Source organism: Spermophilus citellus, assembly GCF_964194105.1.
Source record: "Spermophilus citellus genome assembly, chromosome: 18".
Lineage (NCBI taxonomy): Eukaryota > Metazoa > Chordata > Mammalia > Rodentia > Sciuridae > Spermophilus > Spermophilus citellus.
Window position 1 is genome coordinate 10275112 of NC_138200.1, and position 24301 is coordinate 10299412.

At 54.4% G+C, this 24301-nt stretch overlaps 3 protein-coding genes across 4 annotated transcripts; all 3 read left to right on the plus strand.

Annotated features, from left to right (window-relative positions):
* Window positions 1-610: 610 nt before the first annotated feature.
* NANOS2 (nanos C2HC-type zinc finger 2) lies at window positions 611-1037 on the plus strand (the record flags this gene model as incomplete). The annotated part of the gene is made up of 1 exon (XM_081275487.1): window positions 611-1037. The coding sequence occupies one exon, from the start codon at window positions 611-613 to the stop codon at window positions 1001-1003; it is 393 nt and encodes a 130-aa protein (XP_081131613.1). The 3' UTR covers window positions 1004-1037.
* Window positions 1038-7972: 6935 nt separating this feature from the next.
* Window positions 7973-16025, plus strand: MYPOP (Myb related transcription factor, partner of profilin). Of its 2 annotated transcripts, none has more exons than XM_081273053.1 (3): window positions 7973-8068; window positions 8559-9324; window positions 14765-16025. In XM_081273053.1, exons 2-3 carry the CDS (start codon window positions 8826-8828, stop codon window positions 15454-15456), a joined length of 1191 nt encoding a protein of 396 aa, XP_081129179.1. In that variant the 5' UTR covers window positions 7973-8068; window positions 8559-8825; the 3' UTR covers window positions 15457-16025. The 2 variants fall into 2 exon arrangements, with proteins under 2 accessions (XP_081129179.1, XP_081129180.1); XM_081273054.1 differs by having other exon boundaries at window positions 7974-8068; window positions 8774-9324.
* Window positions 16026-19815: 3790 nt separating this feature from the next.
* On the plus strand, window positions 19816-22334 carry IRF2BP1 (interferon regulatory factor 2 binding protein 1). Its single transcript, XM_081273189.1, has one exon. The coding sequence runs from the start codon at window positions 20191-20193 to the stop codon at window positions 21943-21945; it is 1755 nt and encodes a 584-aa protein (XP_081129315.1). The 5' UTR covers window positions 19816-20190; the 3' UTR covers window positions 21946-22334.
* The last annotated feature ends 1967 nt before the right edge of the window (window positions 22335-24301 follow it).

The following is a 24301-nucleotide window of genomic DNA, read 5'->3' on the forward strand; positions in this document are numbered from 1 at the left end:
TTTTAAGAGGTTTAAGAAGGACTTGCTTTGGAGTTCCACAGGCCCACTCCTGTCAGTTATGTGCTGTGTGACCATGGGCCAATGAGTTTCCCTTTCAGAGCCTCAGTCAGCATCCATAAAACAAGATCATGACTGTGGCCCTCATGGAAATATTGTGAGGACTAAGTCAGATCATGCAGGTAACTGTGCCGCCCAGTGTCTGGCTCACAGTAAGGGACAGTTATAAAGAATAGCAATGGCTCTGGAGTATTCAGAGGGAGCACCCCTCCAGCCTTGGAGAAAGAAGGATGGGGGAGGGCATTTAAAACCATATATCCTAATTGAGCAGACAAGGAAACTGAGGCCCAGGGACTGGAAGAGCCTTTGCAGAGGTCACAGAGCACCTTGGAGGCAGCAGGACCTGGAAAAAACCTCCTTCTGGACCTCCCTGGGAGACCAGAGTCAAATGGGGGTCATAGGCAGGAGTGGGCCCTTTAAATACTAAGCTCCACCTTTGCTTAGAAGGGGCTCTGGGGAGTATAAAAGGGGGTGCAGCTCCTTTGCTCCACAAAACACTGCTGCTCCTGCCCACAGGTCCTCAGGCCCAGCCCCCCTCCAGCCGGCCCCTGCCATGGAGCTGCCACCCTTTGACATGTGGAAGGACTACCTCAACCTGAACCAGGTGGTGCTGACTCTGACCCAGAGCAGGAGCCAGAGGCTGGAGGCAGAGGAACTTGAGGAGCAGGGACCTGGCCCCCAGCTGGGGCAGGATCAGGGGCTGGGGACTGCCCTCTGCAACTTCTGCAAGCACAACGGGGAGTCCCGCCACGTCTACTCCTCACACCAGCTGAAGACAGCCGAGGGCGTGGTGCTGTGTCCCATCCTGAGGCACTACGTGTGTCCCCTGTGCGGCGCCACCGGGGGCCAGGCCCACACTCTCAAGTATTGCCCTCTCAATGGCAACCAGCAGTCCCTCTACCGCCGCAGTGGACGCAACTCAGCCGGCCGCAAGGTCAAGCGCTGAGGACCATGAGGTGCCCACCGCCGCACCCCGCACCCCTCCCGGATCAGCCCACCCGCTCCCTCCACCCTCCCTCCCACTCCCACAGCCCTGGGATCCCTGGCCCCCAGCACTCCATCCCTGCTGGATCCCCAAGCAACGGAGGCTGCTGGCAGCCAGGCGGGGCGTCCCAGGGCTTCTGGTGCGCAGGAGCCCTGCGCTGAGCACTCCCGCCCCCCTGGCTGTCTCTGGGCCACAGGTCACAGAACTTCAGTCCTTCTGGGGCCTGCTGGTAGCACTAGCCCTGCTCCTTTGACTTCTCAGCCCCAGGCCTGGGGGAACCCCTGGATCCTTGGCCCCACAAGACCCCGTGTGCTTCTCCAAGCTGGCCTCAGAATTTGGAGTGGGTGACAAGCTGGCCCGATGCTCCCAAGGAGAACTTGAGAATGGGCGCTGGCTGCACACCCACCTTCCCTGGTCCTTCAGCCCCTGCAGACCCACAGAGGCAGCAGGGACCACGCTGTTCATTCCTCCCTGCCTTCAGCGTCCCAGGTCAGGAGCCAAGGCAGGGGACAGGACCACACTGGAGGGACCCTGTGTCTTCCCAGGCTACCTGGAGTGCGGCCTTGCGGTGAGCGACACTCTCCGGCTCCCTTGTTGTTCTTCGTTCATCAACCCATTTCACTCCGCTGCTGTCCCCAACTCCAGTTCCCCCGTGGGAACTTCCCGGAGTGAGATGCATCTCCCTGCCACCTCCCCCACCCCCAAATCATGAGAGGTGACTTTTTCATCCTCCAACAGTAGTTAAATTTGCGAAGCTCCCACGGGAAAGAGATCTGCCTGCCTGGATGGGAATGGCAACTGCCTAGATTTTGTTTTAAGGGCAAATGAGAGCCCTGGTCAGATTTTAAGTTGGTGGCTTTATTTATCTATTTATCTATCTATATCTATATATGTATTTATCTATTTGAGGGCAAAAGAGTGAGCCCTGCTCAGATTTTAAGTTGGTTTGTTTGTTTGTTTATTTATTGGCAAATGAGAGAGCCCTGGTCAGATTTTAAGTTGGTTGCTTATTTATTTATTTATTTATTTATTTAACACAAATGGAGCACAACAAGTTGGTTGCTTTTTGGCTCAGAATGGAAGGCCCTGGCATTGAGCTCTGGTGAATAAAGATCGTTTTGACTTGTCCTTGAAGTCCTTGTGCTTCTGCCTTGTCTCCTGGCCCTGTCCTTGGAGATGGGGGAGGGTGCCCAGGAGCTGTATTTGCCCCAAATCCCAGTAAGCAGCAGGTGGGGTGGGAAAGGATGCAGGGCTCCTCTCCAGCCCTGTCCCCATGTGTCTGGGTTCCCAGGTTCCTCCCCAGCCTGCTCCTTGACCCCAGATTCCCTTTCCATGCCCTGTCTGGGGGTTCCCATCCCACCCTGCAAGACTTGACTTTTGGATAGTTCTTAAATTTGGGGCTCCCAGGCTCCCTGGAGAAGTATTGGAAAATATGGAGCCTCCCAGGAAACACACACACCAGCACAAAATGCTGCGTGTAGTATCACGGGGTTTTTATTCCATTGTTGCACAATTTTTTATTGAGTATCTCTTAGGTGCCGCTGTTCTGGGTGATGGGGAAACAGTGGGATCAGAATAGACAAGGTCCCTGCCCTCATGGAGCTGACATTCTAGTGGAGGTGCTAACATAATGTCTTAGAGGGTGAGAAGCCCAGTGAAGGCCAACAAGGTCGGGTAGCAGAGGGAGAGTGGAAGAGGCTGGTGGTCAGGTGGGTCACATCTGAACAGAGTCCAGATGAAAGGCGGGACCAACAGAGTATCTGGAGGAGGGCATTCCTGGCAGAGGGAGAGCAAGTTCAAAGGTCCTGAGGTGGCACTGGGAACCTGGTGTGTTTGCAGAATGTGCAGGAAGCTGGCTAGGACAGAAGATCAGAGAGGAGGAGAGTTCAGGATGTCGCCGACCCTGGGGAGAACCTGGCCTTTAGTGTTCATTCTCCAGATGCTCAAATCCACCCGTGGACTCTGTGGATTCTTCATCCAGACACTGGTTACAGGGAGAACCAAAGACCCCAGCTAAGTCCTCCACTCACAGCTCCTCTGAATATGCAGCTCTGCCCCCAGGAGCCTGACTCCCAGGTGGAACCAAACAGTGGGGGAAAAATCAAAGAAGCCCCAGTTCAGAGCTGGGGTGCCGGCATGGGGGCAGGGGGAGTCCTACACAAGAGCACCAGCAGGGGTCCTGCTGTTCCTGCTCTGCCCACTGGAGGAAGGGCACCCCTTTCTGATTCATATCTAGGGTGCATCAGACAGAGGCCGATGGCCTCTCAACTGAGTGACAGTTTAAAGGGACTGATCCCTGACAAGGTGTGGGCAGCGGTTATGGAAAGCAATGGATGGTGTCCTCAGTACTTGGGAGAACTGCTCATGCTCAGTGCTCAGGAAAATACTCAGGACTCAGGATGAGGGGGTGGTAGATCTGCAAAAGTGAGAAAGGGCACATGTGAGTCAGCTGGGGAATGGAGGATACACAGTGTCTGTGGGCATCCAAGGTGAAATTTCTGGAGGTGATGGACACCCTGGAGAGGCTCAGGGTTGGAGACAGACAAATCATGATGAGCAAATTTTTTGGTAATGAATTGAGTCATTTATTCAACAGCTAATTAAATGTCAGAACTAGAACTGGGGACGCTCAGGGAGCTGAGGAACCAGGGCCCTAGCCTCTCCCTCCAGACTCCCAGGGAGCCTGCAGCCCAGCAATTCCTCTCCTAGGGCTGCTGTCACAAAGTGCCACAAGCCCAGTGGTTCCAAACAAAGGAACTGGCCAGGCACAGTGTGCATCCATCATCCCAGAGACTACAGTTCAAGGCCAGCTTAGCAACTTTGGGAGACCCTCAGCAACTTAGTGAGACCCTGTCTTAAAAGAAAAAATAAAAAGGGCTGGAGATGTAGCTCAGCAGTAGAGTGCCCTTGGGGTCAATTTCCAGTGGAAGAAAGAAGAAACCAACAAACAAAACAAATGGACTCAGGGTCCCGGAGGCCGGGCACCTGAGGTCAGGATGTGGCAGGACCTCGCTCCTTCCAAAGGCTCCAGCAGAGGACCTTGCTGGAGGCCTCCAGCTCCCAAGAGCCCTGGCCCTTCCCTGGCTTGAGGCTGCACTGCTCCCCCTCTGCCTCTCAGCCCTCTGCCCCTGAGCACCTCTGTCCTCTTCTTACAAGGACACTCATTATTTGGGATCAAGGGCCCACCCTACTGCAGCATGACCTCACCTTAACTAAGGACATCTCCAATGACCTATTTTCAGAGAAGGTCACATACTGAAGGGCTGGGGGTTGGGACACAAGCAGCAACAGCCATTACACTCAGTGAGCAGCCCACAACCACCATATCCTAGGTGAAACCACACCTTCATCTGGTTCCTGGGCTAGGGACCTGGGTGTCCCCTATACTTCCCCTCCCCTCCCCTCCCCTCCCAGTGCTCTGAATCCTGCCTCTCAAACTGTCTCTCCTGTTCATTCCCAACCATGCCACTCTCTGCCCTGATCTAGTCTCTCCCTTCCCTGTCCCCAGTTCCCTCCTCACCCCTGCCCCAGATGTCCCCTGACTGCCCACTCCTCTGGCTCTCTCCTGACACTCAGCCCCTGTCCTTCCCTGCTCAACCCTGCTTACAGCTCATGTTCAACCTCCTTTAAAACATTGCCCACAATGCCCTGTGGGGACCCTGATCTCATGACACATGGCGGGACCTCACCTAAAACTAGCTGGCCACTGCTCACAAAAGCAGGACCAGAGAACACACCCCAGGGCCTGCCTCACTCCAGTTTCATCACCTGCAATCTCAGGTTGGCTCTACTTGTCAACATTTCCCCGTCCCCAATGAGACCCTGAAGACTCCCAAGTTTATATCTCTTGTCCCCTAACCCAGCACCTCCTTGTCACCCGTGACCCAGCTTCCTGCTCTACTGAGACCACAACAAAGAATGTTCACGTCTCCTGACCCTACAGCTCTCCACATGCCTGCAGCAGCCCTGCATCCCCTCCCATGCGGCTGCAGGACCCAGGCCCCTTAGTCCCCTTCCACTTGTGCTCTGGGTCAAACCCACTGGACCAACTCAAGGAGCTGCACCTGCTCCATGAGTGACCTCTTAGTCTGATGGACTTAAATGCTCTCCCCTCTCTCCTCTGCAGCCTCAATCTCCTCTACAGAAACCAGTCATCTACAGAAACCAGTCAGATTTCGTATATTAAATAAGCCTCACCTGACCCCAAGCTCTCTTCCAAATAAGACCCATGTCTCCACTTGAATGCTAGAAAGGACTGTCTTTGCTAAACCCTCTCCTGAACACACTCAATTAGCCATCACCCTCACCTGACCACCAAAAATGTTCCCCCCCACCCCTCAGCTCTGGGAATTGAATCCAGAGCTGCTCCACTGTGAGCTCGAATCCCAGTCTTCTTTTTTTTTTTTTTTTTTTAAGTTTTGAGACAGGGTCTTGCTAGCCTCAAACTTGTCATCCTCCTGCCTCAGTCTCCTGAGTGAATGGTTACTGGAGTGCATCACTGTGCCCAGCAAAAATGCTCTTTCAAGATTATATAACTGATCCCAGTAGCTTGGGAGGCTGAGACAGGAGGATTGCAAGTTCAAACCAGCCTTAACAAAAGTGAAGTGCTAAGCAATTCAGTGAGACCTTGTCTCTAAACAAAGTACAAAATAGACTGGGGACATGGCTCTGTGATTAAGTGCTCCTGAGTTCAATCCCTGGTAAGGCCCTCAAAAAAAAAAAAAAAAAAAAAAAAGAGGATTGTACAACTGAACTGAGGATACAGCTCGACTGAAAAGCACTTCCCTAGATTGTGTGTGGACCAGAATTTGATCCCAGTACTATAAATGAATAAAGATAGATCACTAACAATCTCTGTATTTGCTAGCTCTGGTGGCCAGTTCTCAGTTTACACTGGGCTTGGCCCCTGGGCAGCATTTGGCACCCTGAGTCTTTCCCTCATCCTCAAATTCACCCTTCACTTGGCCTCTGGGCCACCACACAGCCCTGCTCCTCCTTGGTACCTTTGCTGATTTCTGCCCTTACCTTGCACATAGGAATGTGCAGCCTCAGGCTTCAGAACTCTTCTCTACCTACACCTGCTTCCTTAGTAACCCACTAGTCCTCCGGAATTAAATGTCACATACTGACAACTCCCAAATTTATCTCTCAAGTTTGGATGTCTCTCCTCAAGTCCAGACTCAAATATCTAATATTCATACTTAACTAATGTGCAACTCAAGTTTGAGAAAACTTGAACTCTTCATCATCTTGGAGCCCTGCCCATCCTCACATCTGGAAGTTCCATGGTTTCCTTCACTCAAGCCAAAGTCACCTTGTCTCCTCCCCTTCTCATACCATATTCAATTCCACCTCCAGGGCTATCAGGACCCTGGTTGGGGCAGCCAATACCCTGTCTCCCCTGAACCACTGCAGGCACCTCCTCACTGGACACCCACGTCCCATCCTGGCTCCCTCAAGTCAGCTATGCCTGGGTCAGAGCTCACCTTCCTCTACTCACAGCCCTCCATGCCTCTCACCTTACCCAGAATAATGGCTGCACACCATCTGGTCCTCGTTACACCAGCTCCATTGGCCTCTTCAGTGCTCGTGGAACACAGCACACACAGTCTCACAGCACACACAGTCTCACCTCTGGCTGCACTTGCTTTGCCACTTCCTTCAAGTCTCAACTCAGTGGTCATCTACTCAGCGAGACCTTTACTACCCACCTTATTTTAAAATTACAGGGGTTGGGGGAGGAGCTCCGTAGTGAAGCCCTTGTGTAGCATGTGTGAAGCCCTGAGTTCCATCACCATCACTGCAGAAAAACAAAACAACAAAAAAAAGATGACAGACATCCAGGCCCAAACACCTCCATCCTCTACCCCCTTTCCTTTCTCTATTTTCCTCATAATACTTTCCACCTTCTCACCTATACATTTTCTTTTATCATGTGTTTCTCCCAACTAAATAAGTGTTCGATAAGAGTAGGGAGTTTTGACTTTTTCTGTTCATTACACCTGAAGCTATGTGAGCGACTCATAAAACAGTTGCTGAATTGATGATTGTAGTCCTCTTTGCTGAATGACCTTGAAGACTCCTGCAGGATGCTAAACAAAATTTAATCGGACTTAACTGCCTCATCCGCTCATCCAGTTCATTCAACCCGTTATCCAGATTCACTCCCGTCTCCGTGCTTTCGCTTAAAGTGGGTCCGCGCCAAGATCAACCTCCCTGCGGTGCGGCCAAGAAACTCCTCCCTCAGATCTCCCTCTCCAAGCCATGACGTAAATGTGTGGACAGGGGGCCTCCCAAAGTGATTGGGAGGTTGGTGGGTTGCTATGGTTACTGCATCGCCGGAGGCGGAGTATCCCCAGGGTGCCCCGCCTCAACTCGTAGGCGGTAGTTAGTTCGCCGGTGCCGGGAGCAGGGGCTGGTAAGGGTGGTGGCGTTGAGGTTCCCTAATGCCACCCCCACACCACCCACGCAGTTGTCATGGAGACGAAGTGCTTCCCATCCTTTCCAGCTCGGCCTCCCTCCCCTTTCTCTAGACTCTTGCGTAGTTAGAAGGCCGAGTGGGCTGGAAAACTGTAGAAAGGCAGAGGCGCCGCTCGGTCCTAGCGCTGTCCCAGCAGTTCCCATTCTGTAAGGATTGCTACGCCTGCGCTGGGATCAAGCCCAGGTACCAAAACCCGCGGGGAACGAGGGACGCGCCTGCGCGCGACAGGAGTTCGCGCGTGCGTAGTTGTAGAACCAGGAGGCTAGTGGAACCAGCTCTGCGCTAAATTTGCGGCTGCGCAGCTGCAGCCTGCTGGTCGAGCCCGCTAGAGGGCAATTGTGCGCTTGCGCCGTGTTGGGGAAATGAGAATGAATCCCGGGCTGTGAGGTTGTCTGGGCTGACTGGCGCTAGGCGCGCGTGCGCCTTGGCTCTCGGCGCGGTCGGGGGCGGGGCCCAAGAGAGGGGAGGGAGAGGGCAGGGGGAGGAAAGAGGCCGCAGACGCCCGAGCCCTGACCCACCGGCAGGCAGGGGCTGCGGCGGCGCCGGTGAGTGACCCGCGGCCCGACTCGGTCCCCCCCCCTCCGCGACCCTCACTCTTCTGAAGTCCCAAATAGCCTCCGTTGTCCCCTGCTGGTCTCGGACCCCCGTTATCTCTGGAGGTCTCCTCAATTCCTGGCAATCCCATCGCCCCCACAATCCCCGCAGACCCTAATCCCTAATATTTTATTGTCCCAGCTCTGTCGCTGACCCATTAGCTCCCATCTCACCGCTATTTCCTGACATATCCTCTCAGGGCCCCGTCTCATGGGTCTTACAGACCCCCCATTGCCCTCGGAACCCCCAGAGCGCCTCTCTGCTCTAGATGTCCTCTTGCTGCAGAGTCCCTTCGGCTTCTCCTTATCCCCATGCTTCTTCGGCCCCCGAGACATCCGCATTCTCCTTCCCTTTGCTCTTCTCCCGTGCCCCCGTTCTCCTCTAACTCCTGCGGACACCTCCTTTCCTTCCACTTTTCTTTATTTCCCTCCATCCCTCCAGACCCTCCCCCAATTTCCATCAACTCCTTGGCGAGGCACTCTGCGCCGCGAGAAGCACAGAATGAGCGCTCAGCCGGTGTCAGCTATCAGTAGGCACTTCTGACAGCCCGCCGTCCCCGCCCCCGCCCCCACCCCTGCCCAGGGGACTTAGGAGCCCTTGTCCGGGCGGCGGGGGACACTGAGCCCCGGCCAGCGCTGTACGCCCTTTGCCCGCAGCGCCGGCGCCCCCCATGCGCCAGGCGGCCGGACAGCGGCGTCGGGGGGCGCCATGGCCTCAGCGGCGGCGGGCGAAGCGGAGGAAACCACCCGGCTGCGCAAGCCGCGCTTCTCGTTCGAAGAGAACCAGATCCTGATCCGGGAGGTGCGCGCCCACTACCCGCAGCTCTACGGCGCGCAGAGCCGTCGGGTGAGCGTGGCGGAGCGGCGACGCGTGTGGGACGGCATAGCCGCCAAGATCAACGGCATCACCAGCTGGAAGCGCACGGGCCAAGAGGTGCAGAAGCGCTGGAACGACTTCAAGCGCCGCACCAAGGAGAAGCTGGCCCGCGTGCCTCACTCCACGCAGGGTGCCGGGCCCGCCGCTGAGGACGCCTTCTCCGCGGAGGAGGAGACCATTTTCGCCATCCTGGGTCCTGGTGTGGGGGGATCAGGGGCTGGTGCCGGGCCAGAGGAGCCCCCTGCAGCCGCCTCCTCACAGCCGCCCGCCCCTAGCGCCTGTGCCCAGCGCTATGTGTTGTCTGAGGACCGCAGGGAGGACCGACGGGCAGGTGAGTTCCTTCACCATCACCTCAGCGAATGCAAATGCACAGTCTTCTTGCGTTGTTCAAGTCCTTTATGTAGCTAAGCAGATCCTAACTACAACTCTGGGAAGTGGGTGCTGTTGTCCCCATTACACCATTGGGAAAATTAAGCTCAGAAAAATAAAATGACTTGCTTCAGGTCCCACAGCTAATGACTGCCAGAGTCAAGAATGGAACCAGACCTAGGAGACCTGGCTTGAGTCCACCCCGGGGATCATCTCTGCACAGGCAGGACTTATTAAACTCATCCTAGGGTAGTGATTCTGGAAGTAGACTGTCTCCAAATAGGGTGCCAGTCACAATTTTGCCACTCAACCATGGCATCCCAGAAGCCACTGTGTGTCACTTTCTGCCTCTGTGCATCACTTTCTGCATCTGTAAAGTGAAGATAAGAATAGTCTCCACCTTCAGGGGTTGCTGGGAAGACTAAATGAGTTAATTTGGGCGAATTGCTTTGCACAGAGTCTGCTAACAGTCAAGTTTAGCGCTGGATATAATGGTTAATGCTGGGAAGTACATACTGTTTCAGTAATTTATAAGTCAAAGACTGGAGAAGCCTGGTAACTTTCTCAAGGTCATGCCTCCAGTACAGGTATGGAGAACTGGGTACAGAGACTCACTTCCTGCTTAGCCTAGTCTCTGGATTATCATTTCTTCTACTCCATTTCTGAATACCTGCCCTGTGCTAGATGGTATAACACATCAGTGACTGGGACAGCTGGGGGAAACTGCGATGGTTCTGAGTGATGGGACTGGCTGGGGCAGGGGAACCCAGGGGTTGTGGGAGTCCAGAGACAGCATCTGGCTCAGCCTGGGGGTTGGGGGATGGAGGAGGGGATGTCCAAGTTGAATGAGACACAGCTTGCATGAAACAGCCAGGAGTATTGGCACAGGCCTGTAATCTCAGCAGCTCTGACACTGAGGCGAGAGAATTGCAAGTTCAAAGCCAGCCTCAGCAGTTTAGCCAGGTCCTAAGCAACTTAGAGAGACCCCATCTCAAAATAAAAAAATTTAAAAAAAGGGCTGGGGGTGTGGCTCAGTAGTTAAGTGCCCCTGGGTTCAATCCTTGGTATGGAAAAAGAAAAGAAAAAAACAGAATGAAGAAGAGTAGAGAAAGTATTCCTGATAAAGGGAAGAGCATGTGCAATGCACAGAGGCAAAAAAAAAAAAAAAGCCAATTTTTTGAAGCAAAATCATTGAACAAAAGTTTTTAGATGAAGTCAGAAAGGTGGGCAAAGTTGAGACTATGCTAGGCTATGGTAGGGAGTTTGAATTTTATTCATAGTGAAGGGTTTGAGAAAACAAGGAACATGGATAAGGCAACTCAAGAGCATATGATTCATAGAGGCTCATTCTCCCACCCAAGGTCACACAGCAAGAGTGTGGGGACCCAGCACATGTGTTTGTCCCAACTCCCAGTCCATGCACTTAACCACTGGGTATGTTGCCCAGCAACAATAATTGATATTTTATTGAGTTACTGAGAGTTAATGGATATACCAGAATCTGATTACACATGGCTTGTAAGTCAAGGTCAGGACTTTGGACTTCATCATATGGGAATTTCAGAGGCATAAAAGTGTCTTGAGCAGGAAAGTCACATTCTCAGTTGAGGACCTTTCTCAGCTTGACTTAAACCTTGATGTTTTTGTAAAATGGCCCCAATGAACCAGAGCACAGAGGACAAAGTTATTTTTATAATGCTTTATTAATTCACTTGTTCAATAAGTATTTATTGAGAACCTCTTCCAAGGCAGAGCAGTATTGCAGGTGCTGGGAATACTGTAGATAAAAAGATGAATTCCCTTCCCTTACAGAGCTGACGTTGTAGTTGGGGGAAGCAGGCCACAAACAAGCAGCCCCCCAAACATATCATATATCAGGAAGAAAAATACTGCACATTAAGAAAGTAGTAAATTATAGAAGGCAGGGCATTCCAGGAGGGCTTCTCAGAGGTGGTAAAAGGAAGCAGAGTCCTGAATGGAGATATTGAGCCTAGTAGATGGTTTCCAGCTAGAGGAAGCAGCGTGTGCAAAATCCCTGAGGCAGGTATGGGCTGAAAGCATCCATCATTAGACTCCCACACTGTGTAAAACTCGTAAATGCAGAACTGCTCATATTGAAGGACAGAAATGGGGCCTGGGGCAGCCTCGGGCAGTTAGAGTATATATAAACCAGGCGTGGTGATGTACTCCTGTAACCCCAGCAACTGGGGAGACCAAGGCATGAGGATTGCAAGTTCTAGGCCAGCCTCAGCAACTTAGCAAAGCCTCTGTATTTTCAATTAAAAATAAATAAATAAAAAGGACTAAGGATGTACCTCAGTGGTAAAGTAACTGTGGATTCAATCCTTAGTACCAAAGAAAACAACAAACTAAGGATCATTTATCTCTGACATAGTATTTGAAAGAATAACAGCATTGAAGACTTACTATGTGCCAGGCATTGTCTTAAACCCTGTATCTACAGTGGGTCCAGGGATCCCCAGGGTGGCCCTCAGGAAGATGTTCCAGTATTTTAGTCCCATCTTTAAACATGTGCTCAGTTACAGGTGGGAAAACTGAGGCCCCAAGGTTATGAATACATATGATTTTAGCTGCCATAGTGGCCTTTCCCTGACTCCTGTGAGCCCTGTGGGTGTGCAGGCTGGGTCACTTTCCATTCCTTCTTATTCAATAGCCTAGAAAAGTCAGGTTTCCAAGTGACACATTTTCCTTGCTCCTTATAAGGAAGACTTGACACCCCCACCCCGCCCCAGAGTCACAGCCCCTGCCAAGCGGTAGTTAAAAGCGCAGGCTCTGGAGCTAGCCTGGATCCAGACCCCTCTTCCACTGCTCTGGGACCCCACTCTGGTCCTCAGGTCACCTCATCTGTGGAATGGGGTAACAGCAATAGAATCCACCCAGAGAGTAGCTGAGGGGACTCGATGAGGAATGTGTCAAGGACTGTCAGGTCCAACATCTCTCTCCTGGCCTCCCAGACTGGCTGGTCCAGGGGACTGGGCCCCCAGCACTCAGACAGGAGGTGGCTGGTGGTTTGGGGGAGACTAGGACCATCTGATCTGGCCAGGAACGTGAAGGCAGCTTCCCCAAGGAGGGAACGTCTGAACTGAGCCAGGGGAGGTGCCAGGCCAGGTGTGGTGTGACATAGGGGGAGGGAGCAGCATGTGTGTTGGCCCTGAGGGAAGAGCTGAGACCTGGTCTCCACAGGAAGGGCTAGACTTGTCCCGTGGGCACTGGAACCTGCCACGAGGACCTGGGCCCTGGTCCAGTCAGTGCTAACTCTGGAGGTCACAGTTCTTTTCTCATTTGAAGAAAAAAGAATTGCTACTAGACATTATTTAGCTGCTGGGTAAATAGCAGTGAGCAAAATGGAACCGACTTCAGGAGGAGACAGATAACAGAGATGGCCTGCATGCAGGGCAGATGCATGCTGGGAGAAAACCAGCTAGGGCTATGAGGGAGAAAAGGGAAAATGGTGGCTACTTTGTATGATGGTCAAGGAAGATGATCCCCAGGAGGCCGCATTTGAACCTGGAGGAGGTGAAGGAGGAAGCCAGACAGGTGTCTGGGGAAACATCCTCCCAGGCCAGGGCATCAGCAAGTGCAAAGGCCCTGAGTCAGGAGGAGGCTGAGTTTTGGGGGCCAGCAGGGAGGCCAGAGTAGCTGGAGCCTGTGAGGAAGGTAGAAAGAAGGGAGGAGATGAGGTCAGGGAGGCAATTGGGACCAACAGTGCAGACCTTGGGGCCTCAAAGACTTTGCCTTTATCCTAAGTGGGATGGGGGTCTCAGGAGGGTTTGAGCAGAGAAAGGACAGTGTCTGGCTTGTGTTTTTTAGAACAGCTTTGTTGAGATGTAATTCTCACAGCATGCAACCCACCTAGACAATTCAGGGGCTTTTAGTATATTCAGGGTTGTCCAGCCATCACCACAATCAATTTGAGAACATTTTCATCATTCCAAAAAGAAACCCTGCACCTCTAAGTCACTTAAGCCATTTCCCCCCAGCCCTAGGCAATCACCAATCTACTCTGTCTCTAGAGATTGGCCTCTTCTGGACCTTTTGTGTAAATGGAATCATGCCATACAAGGTCCTTTGTGACTAGCTTCTTTCCTGTTGCCTGATTGAATTTTGGTTGAACCCCTCGGCCGCTGATGAAGGAGTGGAGACAGGGAGCCCAGTGAGGAGGCAAGAGCAGTCCTCCAGGTGAAAGGGGACAGCGGTTGGAACAGGGTGGGGGCCAGGGAGGTAGAGAGAAGAGGTTGAGTGTTGCGTTTAGCTTGAAGGCAGAGCCAGTGGTGTTTGAAGTGGATGGTGTCTTGAGAAAGAAAACCACAGGGAAGGTGTTTAGCCCCTGCAGCTGGAAGGATGAAGCTGCCATCAGCAGTGATGTGGGTGGTGGAGGAAAGAGAGATGGGGGAGGATCAAACGCTTAGCTGTGAGCAAGCACATCCAAGGCATTACATGGTCCAGGGACTGTGCCCAGGATGCAGCTGGAGACACTGGGAAGTAAAGTCGGACTCAGGGCAGAAATTCAGTCTGGCCCAGAATCTGGAAGCCTTTTGGTACAGACAGTTCAAATTCAGGAGTATGAATGAGATCCCAGGTGAGTGGAGACCCAGGAAGAACTGGAAAATCCTGGCCTCCTGGTTTGAGAGAGCCTCCAGAAGCACCTCTGATGTTGGAGCACTTCTGTCTCAGGCCTCCCACCTCCCTGGGGTCTAGGACGGCAGCCTGAGAGGTGTGGCTGTGTCCAGATGGTTCACAGCCTGGCAGAGAGTGGCTCTTACTCTGAGTGAGATGGGAGCTGCTTGGCCCCAAAGGAGGCTTACAAGACCCCTTTCTGCTAAAGCTGGCACAGGCCTGACAGGTTGAATGTATTGATTCTTCCCTGGAGACCAAGACTGACCCATGTCATAGGCTTCTGTTCCAAGGCGTCATGTGACTTAGGTTTTTTTAAATTTTCTTTTATTATGATGATGATGATGATGGTACTGGGGGATTGAAGCCAGGGGCATTTAACCACTGAGCCACACCCCCAGTCCTTTTTATCTTTTATTTTGAGATAGGACCTCACTAACTGCTTAGTGTCTCGCTAAATTACTAAGGCTAGCTTTGAACTCAGGATCCTCATGCAGCAGCCTCCTGAGCTTCTGGGATTATAGATGTGCTCCACCTCGCCCTATTGCTTAGGGCCTCACTATATTGCGGAGGCTGGCTCTGAATTTGTGATCCTCCTGCCTCAGCCTCCGGAGTCACTGGGATTAACGGGCAAGCACCACCTCTACTGGCCTGACTTAGGTTTTAAAGAGTTTAAAGGATCTTTCGGGCCAGGGTAGGGGAGAGATGAAGGAACTAGGGGTGAGGAGGGAATCATGCATACCTTACCTGCATGTCTCTCTCTACAGATACACCAGCCCACAGCAAGGGGGGCTCCAGCAGCCCGGAGCCCTGGGCCCGGCCCTCCTGCAACCCCCAGGAAGGGGGCTGCCCACGGTCCAAGGAGCGTGAGTCCCCGCCCCCTCCGGCCCTGCAGACGGTCCAGCTGCCCCGCCTGGCCTTGTCTCCACCACCCTCTGCCCCTCCACCGCCACCCGCGCCGCCGGCCCAAGTGGCACCCTCATCTCCCAGCCCCCCGCCCCCTCCTAGACCTCCTCCCACGCCTGCGGTCCCAGATCCCTCCCTGGACTTCCTGCGGGCCCAGCAGGAGACTGCCAATGCCATCCGGGAGCTGGCTGGCACCCTTCGGCAGGGACTGGCCAAACTGAGCGAGGCCCTGAGCGCCCTGCTGCCCCTTCTGCCGGGAACCCCGGTCGACCCGCTCCCCACGCCGCCGCCCCCGCCCCCTCCCTCGCCTCCCAGGCCCCCGCCGCCCCCGCCTGCGCCCAAGGTGGAAGTAACCCCAGAACCCGTGTCTGTGGTGGCTGCTGTCGTGGATGGGGCTGTGGTGGCAGCCAGAGGAGTCATCATAGCCCCTAGGAGCGAGGAGGGGGCGTCCCGGGCGACCCCAGCCCCGCTCCCTCCGCAAGACTCCCCCCCACACAAGCGGAGGAAAGGGTTCCCTGCGCGGAAGAGGCGGGGCCGGTGGAAATCGCCCTGAAACCTCCGCTGCCCGCGCTGCTGCCTGCGCCCCCTTCCCCCAGCTTGGCGCAGTCGCGAGAGGGGCGATGCTCCGACCCCTCCCTGCTGCACCCTGGCTCCCTGCTCCAGGGGGTGAGCACCCCACTCCCTGTGCTAGTTAGTGCCTGATTCTCTGGGGACCTCTTCGGAGGCTTCCCCAGCCCCTTTCTCTGGTACAATGCTGTCTGCCTGGCTGCCTCCCCTAGCCCTGACTTCTAAGCCATCTATTTTATGTTATTTATTATAATGCCCTTTGTGGGTTGGGGTGGGGGGAACCTCTCGGGTCTGCACATCCCCTCTGCCCTACCAACTCCTGTTCTTAACTTGAAGAGAATTGACCCGTGGGGGCCTCCCCAACCCAGACTTTGGAGGGGGTAAAAATTGCTAGACAAATCAGAATATGGATGACAAAGAGGATGTAACTATCTGTACCCTAAGGAGAGGAGGGCAGGGTTCTGACTGAGAGGTGTGGGTTGGGTCCTCCACCTCTCATTGCCTCTCTGACCTCCGGAGCTTAGCCCCCTCCTTTCTCCTCAGTGGTGACAAGATATCAATAAACTTATTTTTCATACAATTACTTGAGGCTGTGTCTGAGACAAGCCTGAGAGCCCCACACCTCCAGCTGCCCCGCCCCCTCCCAGGCAGGCCACACCCCCTCCAAGTTGGAGGCGGGTGGTTCGTTTTCCAGCCTCCCCGCACCCCTTTAAAGCCATTTCAAGTTCTCTGTTCAAATGAAATCTGCCTCATCCTTCAGGTACCAGCCTGAACGTCCTGGATCTCCCTCCCCAAGGCAGAGATGGGTCTGCCTCTTAGATTCTCACAGTTCTATTTCATGATATGTCTAAGTGAACACAGGCCTTATCTTTTTATCACATAGCCCCCAGAATTTGAGGAAGACAGGAACTCCTTTTTGCTTTTCATTTTTTGGGGGGGTGCTATTTGGGTTTTGTTTAGGTGCTGGGGATAGAACCCAGAGACACTTAACCACTGAGCCACATCCCCAGCCCTCTAATTATTATTATTATTATTATTATTATTATTATTATTATTTGAGATAAGGTCTCGTCAAGTTGTTTAGGGCCTCCCTAAGTAGCTGAGGCTGGATTTGAACTTGTGATCCTCCTGCCTCAGCCTCTAAGCCGCCGAGATTGCAGGTGTGAACCCCCATGCCTAGATTGCAACAGGTTCCCTTGTACTGCCTGCTGCAGAGTCTGGTAGCAAAGTAAATAATAACCACTACACTGGACTCAGGCCTGGTGGGCCAGCTGTTAACTGGGGGCCTCCATTATCCTCATCTGTGAAATGAGCATAAAGATGTAAGAGTCTTTACTTTCTACTATTAGATGTATACATTCTTCAGGTCTCAGCTCAAATATTACCTCAGGAAATGTTTTCCTGACACCAGTTAAATTTAATGTCTCTCTCCATCACCAGACTGAACTTCCTCAGGGAAGGGTGTGAACCTCTCTAATCACTCCTGTGTCCCCAATATTGCCTAGCACACAAAAGCGGTAATATACTGCTTTTTAAAGTAATGTACAGCTTATAAACAAAAATTTCCACTTAAGATACTTTTTTTTCCTTTTTCTGCCATAGTGAGGATGGAACTCAGGATCTGGGCATGCTAGGCCAGCACTCTACCATGAGCAACAGCCCCAGCCACATGGCAGTCCTCTGTGCCAGGCCCCAGGCCAAGTTACATGCATGCTTGCATTCCAGCCTGAAGGAACCCAAGGAAGAACAGACTCTAAAGATCTCCATTCCCAGCCCTGAGAAGTTTGTGGAATGTCACAACTGGTCACAGGCCAGTTGGTCCCACCTGAAGCCTGAATCTGGCCAGAACTCAGCTCCCACTAGTACTTTTTTTTTTTTTTTTAATGCAGGGATTGAACCCAGAGACTCTTAACCACTGAGCCACATCCTCAGTCCTTTTTTTTTATGTTTTATTTTGCTAAGTTGCTTAGGGCCTTGCTAAGTTGCTGAGGCTGGCATTGAACTTGTGGTCCTCCTGCCTCAGCCTCCCAAGATGCTGAAATTACAGGTGTGCACCACCTGCCCAGCTCTCACTAGTATTTAAAGAATGGCACAAAGGCAACTTTTCCCCGCCAGTACTAAGGATTGAACCCAGGGATGCTCTACACTAAGCTACATCCCCAGTCCTTTTTCTTATTTTGAAACAGGGTCTTGCTAAGTTGCTGAGACTGGCCTCAAGACTTCTCATCCTCCTGCCTCAGTCTCCCAAATTGCTGGGATTACTGGCGTGGACCACCAAACCCAGCACAAAAGCAATTTGAGAGCTAGGTGTGGTAGTGAGTACCTGCCAATCCCAGCAATCTTGGAGGCTGAGACAGGAGGATCACAAGTTTGAGACCAGCCTAGCAACTTAGCAAGACCCTGTCTCAAAAAAAAAAAAAAAAAAAAAAATGGGCATGCTTCTCAGTAGTTAAGCACCTCTGGGTTAAGTCTCCAATACCCCAAAAAAAGGTAAGTTTGGGGACATGAATGGCCATTTTTAATAGTTCTGTACTTTTAACTGATTTTTTTTTAAAAAACAGCCCACAATGCTGTGCTGCTGTCTGCCTCATCAGAGCTAAGTGCTGCTGGCATCCTGCCCTTAAACTTGCAGGAGGGTTCCTAAATGAACTGGATCTTCTGACTAGAGTTTCTCATGAATAATGTCTACTACAAAGAAATATTTTAAATTTCAGATTTAATCAGCATATATGCAAAAGGTCTTGTGTTGAAAAGATAGAGCCACAAGATAAAAGCAGCGTGGATGGCTGCCTCACATACCAGGACAGCTGCCTGGGGGTCCCCAGGACTCCCCCCAAAAGTTTGCAGGAACAAAAAGTAAACTTACTGTTTAAAAAAAATAAAGAAGTAGGGAGGATGAAAGCCTGGGGGTGTAGCCCAGTGATAGAGGGCGTCAGCATGAGGCCAAGGATTCCATCCTTAGCACCAAAAAAATAAAACGTAGCTAGTACATAAAACTTGTGATTATGGAATAGTATTCCTTAGGATGAAGCAAAAAATGGGTAATCTTTTCCCTCCAAGGGAGAAAAAGTGTTAGAATAATAATAGAGTTGGTAGGTAATTGTAAAACAAACAACTTTAGATAGCAGAAAATCCGGGCAGCTGTAGCCGCCGCAGTGGGTTGGGAGCAGAGGAAGGAAGGCGGACTCCCCAGATTGAAAAGCACTCGGCGTGCAGACTGGCAAGTCATCCACGTATTTTTGAACACAAAACACGGACCCCAGCCCAGAAAGAGGAAGGAGCTTATATGCGTTAGAATCTGGAGACCCGCATCGCCCCTCCTCAAAGTCTGCCTTCCCACAGTTTCCAAGACTGGGAGAGAAGACAGGGGGTCCAAGCCTGGCTGGGCCCACCACGTAGTAAGCACTCAAGGTTGGGGAAGGGTGGTCTGGCGCTTGCACTCCCCGCAGCAACCTCCTTTTGTTCGCCATTTCCTGGCCCCTTCTCGACACAAGGGCCTGCAAAAGAGGGTAAGGTAACCCAAACCCCATACACCGAAAGCACGGAAAGAGCCCCAAAATGTGTGTGTGGGGGGGCGTCAGCGAGAATAGCGAAGGCCTCCCCCAACCTTCCAGACAGCGGAAGTGCGTCATTCGGCCGCCCCGCAGAGCATTTTGGGAATAGTAGTGAAAATGGAGGGGTGGAGCAGAGAAGCCGGCAGTGTAACCCTTTGGAGACCAAAGCGATCAGGCAGAGTTGGAACAGAATTAGAAGGCGCTCGGTCACTCCCCTCTAGCAGATCAGAAAACTGAGGCAGGCTCTATGCTCGAAAGCCCTTAGCCCTTTCCGTTCTCTGGCTGTGGTCCGCCCCAGAGGATGATATTTAGGATGCTGAGAGAAGTCACAGTGCCAAGTATACACAAACCTCCAGTGGCCGGCTTCCCATGCCTACCCTGAACCATCCAATCAGGACCTCTTCGCTCCGCCCCAAGAGCTGTAGCTTTCTTAATCCGTCATTGGCCTTCTTCTAATGGGCGGGGAAACGGAGGCTCAGCAAGGGCAAGACTTTGGCCTAAAGGTGCACAGCAAATCAAAGCAGGTATGGATTGCCCCGCAGCCTGTCCAGTTTCGGCAATTTCTTAATCCGTGGTAGCTTTGATCATTCGTATCACATCATCACGACCCTATTCTCCTCTGAGCGCGCAGAACTCCCCGCCCAGTGGCTAGCAGTATTGAGGATTGTTGGGCGAGAGACGGCGTTCCCCCACTGTTGCCCGCTGTCCCCTTTAAGAGACGGCCCCGGCGGGACTACGTTTCCCAGAAGGCTTTGCCCTCGCGTTATGTAACTTTCCCTGCGAAGCGGCCTCTGGGGCAGAAGGAGGAGGTGGAGGCGGCGGCGGCCGTTGCAGCAGCGGCGGCGGCGAGAGCGGCGGGACCCCGAGGCGGCGGCGCCCGCGGCCCATCGCGGGGCGCGAGCTGTGCGTCTCAGCTCGCAGCCCGGACCGAGTGGGGGCGCCGACGAGCCTCTGTCTGCCTTTTCAAGGGAGGCGGGAGTGAGGAAAAAGGCTTAGGGCCCAGGGGGCGGGGAAGGGGGGCCGGGCCTGGATCCGGCGGGGAGGCCGAGCCGGAGGCCGGACTGTGGCTCGCGCTGTCCCGGGAGCGCGGATCGAACGTTTGCTGCGCGGATCGAACGTCGGCGGCGGGTGGAAGGCGGGGACCTGGCGGCGCGCGCGCGGGGACCATGGCGTCAGTACAGGCGTCCCGCCGCCAGTGGTGCTACCTGTGCGACCTGCCCAAGATGCCGTGGGCCATGGTGTGGGACTTCAGCGAGGCGGTGTGCCGAGGCTGCGTGAATTTCGAGGGCGCGGACCGCATCGAGCTGCTCATCGACGCCGCTCGCCAGCTCAAGCGCAGCCACGTGCTCCCGGAGGGCCGCTCGCCCGGGCCCCCAGCGCTCAAGCACCCAACCACCAAGGACCTGGCCGTGGCCGCCGCGCAGGGTCCCCAGCTACCGCCTCCGCAGGCCCAGCCCCAGCCGTCGGGGACCGGCAGCGGCGTCTCCGGCCCGGACCGCTATGACAGAGCCACATCGTCTGGCCGCCTCCCGCTGCCCTCGCCAGCCCTGGAGTACACCCTAGGGTCCCGCCTGGCCAATGGGCTGGGCCGAGAGGAGGCCGTGGCGGAAGGGGCGCGCAGGGCCTTGCTTGGCACTATGCCCAGCTTGATGCCCCCCGGGCTGCTGGCAGCTGCGGTGTCTGGCCTGGGAGGCCGAGGCCTGACGCTGGCGCCCGGCTTGAGTCCTGCCCGTCCACTTTTCGGCTCCGATTTCGAGAAGGAGAAGCAGCAGAGGAATGCAGACTGTCTGGCAGAACTGAATGAGGCTATGCGGGGCCGGGCGGAGGAGTGGCACGGGCGTCCCAAAGCTGTGCGGGAACAGCTACTGGCGCTGTCTGCCTGCGCCCCCTTCAATGTCCGCTTCAAGAAGGATCACGGTTTGGTGGGGCGGGTGTTCGCCTTCGATGCTACTGCCCGCCCTCCGGGATACGAGTTCGAGCTGAAGCTCTTCACCGAATACCCCTGTGGTTCTGGCAATGTGTACGCGGGGGTCCTGGCCGTGGCTCGCCAGATGTTTCACGATGCTCTGCGGGAGCCTGGCAAGGCCCTGGCCTCCTCGGGCTTCAAGTACCTCGAGTATGAACGCCGTCATGGCTCGGGCGAATGGCGCCAGCTGGGCGAGCTGCTCACTGATGGTGTCCGCAGTTTTCGAGAGCCCGCTCCTGCCGAGGCCCTGCCCCAGCAGTACCCAGAGCCGGCCCCTGCAGCTCTGTGTGGCCCACCTCCACGAGCCCCATCCCGGAACCTGGCACCCACGCCGCGCCGCCGCAAGGCCTCCCCTGAGCCCGAGGGTGAGGCGGCTGGGAAGATGACAACAGAGGAGCAGCAGCAGCGGCACTGGGTGGCACCTGGCGGGCCATATTCTGCTGAGACCCCTGGTGTGCCCTCACCCATTGCCGCCCTGAAGAATGTGGCGGAGGCCCTAGGTCACTCTCCCAAGGACCCTGGTGGCGGTGGAGGCCCTGTGCGTGCAGGGGGTGCTAGCCCCGCAGCCTCCTCCACCACCCAGCCACCGACCCAGCATCGCCTTGTGTCCCGCAACGGTGAGGCAGAAGTCAGTCCCACAGCGGGGGCCGAAGCTGTCAGCGGGGGTGGTAGTGGCACAGGGGCGACCCCTGGAGCTCCCCTTTGCTGTACCCTGTGCCGAGAGCGCCTGGAAGACACCCACTTTGTCCAGTGCCCCTCGGTGCCCGGACACAAGTTCTGCTTTCCCTGCTCGCGGGAGTTCATCAAGGCGCAGGGCCCGGCCGGGGAGGTGTACTGCCCCAGTGGAGACAAGTGCCCGCTGGTGGGCTCCTCCGTCCCCTGGGCCTTCATGCAGGGCGAGATCGCCACCATTCTTGCTGGTGACATCAAGGTCAAGAAGGAACGGGACCCCTAGGCCACCACTGCCACCAGGCTACTGCTTCCTCCCCCCTTGCCACCCACCGCAACTGCGGATAAATTATTCCCTCCCTCACCCAACCCGTGCCATCCCCACCTGTGTACATACCCCCTTCCTCTGCCCAGATGGGTCCCCTGGGGTAGATGCATTGTGGGTGGGGGGACAAAGCTTGTGGCTCCTGTCAGAGGGGGTGTTTGGGGTTCCGTGGCCCCTCCAATTTCCCTCTCCCCTCCTTGGCTTGGCTTTGCTGCTGCTTGTAGTTGGGGAGAGGTGTCGGCTCCTGGAGAAGGGGCCCCCTGAACACTCGCTCTTTATAAACGAAGCAAAAGCATTTTATTCCCCCCCTCTCCCACCCTGTACCTCCTTCAATAAACCGAAAGATGGTTTTTTTTTTTTTTTCCTTCCTTTCTTGGTCCCTCAGTTGTGTGGGATGCTGCGCCCCCTCTGGGACTAAACTGTTCCTGCAAGGGAGAGGACGTTGCGTTGTAACCTCCAGGTGGCGCCCTTCGCCCAGGCGGGCCGCTAGTATTATAATTGCTGTTTTAACACTGGTCAAAAATTGTAGCCATTGGTCCGTTTTTCAGGTGACAGAAATGAGGTTCAGATGGGGTGGACTTTTCATGGGAACCACAGACAAGCTCGTAACAGGTTAGCCTTCCGTAGCCGGCCTACATAATCTACCCAGAATGTGGCGTCCTCGAAGGTTGTGGGGGAGGCAGCGGGAGGCTTCTTGGAGGGAACGAGCTGCTAAGGGAATTGAGGCCAGACTGCTAGCGGGACTGCCAGAGAAGAGGAAAGTAAACAGATACCTTGAACTAGGTGACTGCTTGCTTGCCTCAGTTGGTACCGGGAGGCAGATGTTTGGGAAACCTGAACTGGAGTCCTCATCTCTGGGAGGCCACCCTAGAACACTGTCACAAGCAGGGTAAAAGACATACCCCCCCACACACATGCTGCGGCTGCCTGTGATGTTCGCGGCCTTGTCCCGCACCTGTCCTGGTGACTGATCATTAACCAGGACTTCCTGCTTGTTGGCGTCACGGGGCGGGGCCTAAGCGTGCTGCGGCAAAGTAAGGGTTAAAACGAGAGGGCGGCCCCGGGAGCCCAGGCGTTCCCCACTCTTACGACCTTTCGGTTCCGGGAAAGGTGAATACTGAGCCAAAAAGGCCAGCGGATGGGCAGACAGGTGGAGAATGATCGCACCCTTCCAACTGCGCTGTGCTCAGACGGCTCTGAGACCCACGGGTCCCCAGGTGTTTCATCACCTAAATCCCAAGAACCCTAACATCCTGACCTACCCTTTGGGATCACAGGGGTCCCACCCACACCTGCAGACCCAAAGTCCTAACTCCTAAATACTAAGGACCCTGTGGCTCCCTCCACATCTGGAGGACCCATCCCCCCATTCATCAGCTTTCAGGTGCTCTGCCACCGCTGGCACTGCCAGTCTGGGCTCTGGGCAGGGCTGAGAAAACCACCCCTGATTAAATATGCTAGGTGATAAGCAAGGGAGATGCTGGAGGGAGCTCCAGACCTGGCTCCCTCCTGGCAGGTCTGTGGCCTCCCTGACCCAGCTCTGCAGATCCAAGCCAGGGTGGCCTCCTCCCCCAGATCCTCAGGACTGCAGGCCTCCAGACATCTGGACCTCTTGCCCCAGTAGGGGGCTGCAGAGCTGTGGAGTGGAGGACACCTGGTCCTTTAAGAGCAGCTGGTAGGTGGGTGGGGGGCAGGGGAGTCACCCCCAGCCTAGCTGGTGTGTATTCTAGATAGAGGCTGGGTTAACCATTAACTGAGCAGGCGGCCTGACCTGTGGTGTGGGGGCTGGGTCAGTCCCCTTCCCCCAATGCTGGGGTGGGGCCAGGGTGCTGGGGTTCTGGATTAATTTAGGAATCAGTGAGTAGGTGAAGAGACACAGGGAGATGCGGAGAGAGACCCAGGCAAAGACACAAAGAGACCAATTCCCTGAAAGAGATAAGGAGGCACAGGAGCCAGAGACCCAGAGAGACAGGGAGAAATGGGAGAGAGCCTCGGAGATGTGGGACATGAGGCAGAAACAGAGGGAGAGACAGATGCTCATAAGTGAACTGAATGGAGAACTGTCCAGGGGTGAGAGAGACCAATACAGAGATGAGGTGCCAAGAACAGAGATCTAGAAGAAAGGGGCGACGTAGAGAGAGCAGAGGGGAGCTGGGGTATGGCTCAGTGGTAGAGCACTTGCCTGACATCATGCAGGCCCTGGGTTCCATCCCCAGAGCTGCAAAAAAAAAAAAAAAAAAAAAAACCACACACACAAAAACCGCAAATGGGAGACTGAAACCAGGGCAAGGCCTCGATTGGAACTGAGTCAAGACAT